General features: G+C 42.8%; 1 protein-coding gene across 1 annotated transcript; it reads right to left on the bottom strand.

Annotated features, from left to right (window-relative positions):
• Nucleotides 1-2479: 2479 nt before the first annotated feature.
• LOC142594816 (uncharacterized) lies at nt 2480-2659 on the bottom strand. Its single transcript, XM_075720509.1, has one exon. It carries the CDS (start codon nt 2657-2659, stop codon nt 2480-2482), a length of 180 nt encoding a protein of 59 aa, XP_075576624.1.
• Between the last annotated feature and the right edge of the window lie 357 nt (nt 2660-3016).

The following is a 3016-nucleotide window of genomic DNA, read 5'->3' as shown; positions in this document are numbered from 1 at the left end:
GGACACGGCAGCTCCCAAGGCATGCGGTAACATACGCCGCCGCGTAGACGCGCGCCTCTCAAACACCACCCGAGAAGATTCCTCCGGATCGAGGAACGCACTTTGCACGCACTAGAAAACCACATTAGGTACCGAGCGTTCCTCAGAGAAATCTTATCGAAAGGTAAACCTGCACGCCGGAGAGCGAACCGTGAGGAAAATAAACGTTCAGACACAGTTGCATCCCGTTTTTAACTCGCTGTTTTGTTTGTTGTGGTTTTTTTTTTCTCATTTTTCCACCCTTACTCCTCCAAATCGCTATGTCTCTTAAAACTGTTTCACTGAAACAATTATTTCGGCTGCTGTTTGATTGATTCCCCTTCCATGGTGATCTTTGCTCGTTTATTGTATTTCCAGGAGATTCTGCAACCTATAAAACTAATGACATATGATAGCTAACAGGAAGATAAAGCAAATTTGAGCTGTTTAACAACCCAAACCAACCTCACCATCAATTTTTTTTTTTTTTTAAAGATAAAAAGAGGATTCACTCAGTCTCTTACAAAGTGAAGCTGATATCTCTTGCACAGATAGCTACAAGTGAAGAGGGGGAAACAGCAGGCACCGGAGCATCTTCGCCGGGCTTGTACCACCGGGTCTTGGCTTTTCAACCCGTTAAAATGGGCTACTGCCACCGAACACTTCTTGCCAGCTCTGGGGGCCAAATGTTACCCCCCCAGGACTTGGGAACAAATTTTTTCTTTTTTCCCCTCTTTTATTTACAGCTAAAACCACTTTGAAAGTGCCAGATTTGCAGCATTTAACTCAATTTCCAATTCTGCCACCAGCCGAAATCAGCTCCTAAGCCCAGCTCTGCATTTAACTTGCAGCAGACAGACTCTCACATGGAAATAACCATACGTCTCCATCTATAAGCTCCAGCTATGGCTTTATGAATCAGTTACACGATTTTTTTTTTTCTTCCCCCCCCCCCCCCCCCCCCCCCGATTAGTAGAGGACATCAGACAAATAACAGACAGTGGAATTAGCATGAACTAGTTAAATTATCAAGGCAATATCACTCCAGTGAACGTTAGCAAGAGATGTAAACATTTTCAAACTGTGATTTTTTGTTTGTTTCGAGCAATTCTGATTTTTCCGGAGGTGAAAATAATATATTAAAAAAATCCTTAAGATTTCTAACAGAAACACAGTACAGAGACATATTTTCAAGAGGAAAAGCCATTACTCTTTCCAGACATTCCCTTCATATTCTCTCTAAACTTCATGCACTGACACTCAAACCCCCCAGCCAGCTCTGCTTGCAAGCTGTAAACATTGCAATTTTGGTCTAGACATCTTTCGACAGAAGGACCTCTAACTAGTGGACACCTTTTCGGCAAGCCTATAATATACAACTTAGCACTTCATTTTCAAGAAAATCAATGTAAATAAAGTCACGCAAAACAACCCATCTCAAAACCTTGTTATCCTTGAGGTGGGCAAAGATTTTTCTTACATACATTACCAAAAATCATATATATATACACACATACACGGAAGGAAAGAAAGCCAAAATAAAATTTCTAGAGAAATCAAAGCAAAACCCAACCCCTCCGTATCTGTTGCTTTAGCAAAGAAAAACAAAGCATGCATTCCCCTTTTTCTCTTTGATCCCTCCTTCCCAATTTGCAGAGAGATAAACCACATACAAACAGAAAAAAAGCCCAGCAGGTTATGTTTCGGTCCCTCTCAAATCTCTAAAGAAAGGAGCTAGGCTACATCAGTGTGGACGCAGAATTTGGAGGCTTTTGGGCTGAATACTGAGAAACCAAGGCAGATCATCAAGGCAACACAGATAAAGAAAGAAAGTAGAATTTCTCTCCCTCTTTTGTGGCTGAATGCTATTTTAGCAAAGATTTAATCCTTTAACAGGATTTCTCATACCCCCTTAAAAATGTCCAGAGCTCGATTCAATTGCACACACCACCACCTCTCGCCTGGCAGCTACATGGTTACTCTCACAGCCATTGCACATTAACTGCTTGCTAGAAATTTCACACAAAATGACTTCTCATTAACTTGAGCCTCTATTTTAAAGGAAGCAAAATAACGCAGCCAGTGCTTACCACAAGAAAGATATTTTCACTCTGCTTCTAGCTAAATATGTACAGCTCTATCTCGCCAGCACAGAACGATAGATGAATGGATGACTATTATTTAATCACATTTAAAACCCAGGCAAAAGCAGCTACACTTACAGGCATACTTAAAAGACAAGACATGACAAAAGATTTAGGGAGAGATAATATACCAACGTCATACATATCACAGCGAGGCCATGTTGAAGCTCAACGCGATTCCCCCCTCAGTAAGAAATCTCTCTCTCTCTCTTTCTCTCTCTCTCTCGCGCCTTTCGCTCTCTCTCTCTCGCTCTTGCTCTCTTGTTGAATTGCTAGTGGTAGTAGTAGCCCCCAACAGCTCAGGAGAAAAAATCCATTTAACGAGTGCCCAGGAAGAACATGAGTATGACATTCACAAGCAATAGCACCACAATCACTGCAAAAACGACCACCGTTTGAACATCCAAGGTCATGGTGCAATGCAGAACACTGTAGTGTTCAAGATGTGGGGCTGGTAGATTTGGAGAAGTCAACCTCTGCTCTGTAAGACTGTCCATACATCCACCATGCTAGAATAGAGGAGAAAACTGTTCCTGGTTTTGGTTTTGTTCGTAATGCTTTGTGGTCTGCTTTTAGTTTATCCCCCTATCTGCTGTCTCTAGCTCATCCTGGAGCCCGCTAAGTGAAGCATCATCACAACCAGTGAGCACTTAAGATGCAAAATCCTTCCTTTAGGAAAAGAAAGCGAGCGCTGTCTGCAAGCTTCTCTCTCTCTCTCTTCCCCCCTCTCTCTCCCGGTCTCTCTCTTGCTGGCTGGCTTGCTTTTTAATTCGTCAAGCCAGTGCAGATAAGAAGCCTGGGTGAGTGTGACAGCTCTGCAAGCTGCTGCGGCTGCATCTCTCGGTGCGAGGCGG

This window comes from Pelecanus crispus, chromosome 13 (genome assembly GCF_030463565.1).
Source record: "Pelecanus crispus isolate bPelCri1 chromosome 13, bPelCri1.pri, whole genome shotgun sequence".
NCBI lineage: Eukaryota > Metazoa > Chordata > Aves > Pelecaniformes > Pelecanidae > Pelecanus > Pelecanus crispus.
This window is presented reverse-complemented; position numbering and strand designations above follow the sequence as displayed.

Coding starts and splice junctions, on each gene's coding strand:
- LOC142594816 (XM_075720509.1), bottom strand. CDS start 2,659: ATGGACAGTCTTACAGAGCAGAGGTTGACTTCTCCAAATCTACCAGCC.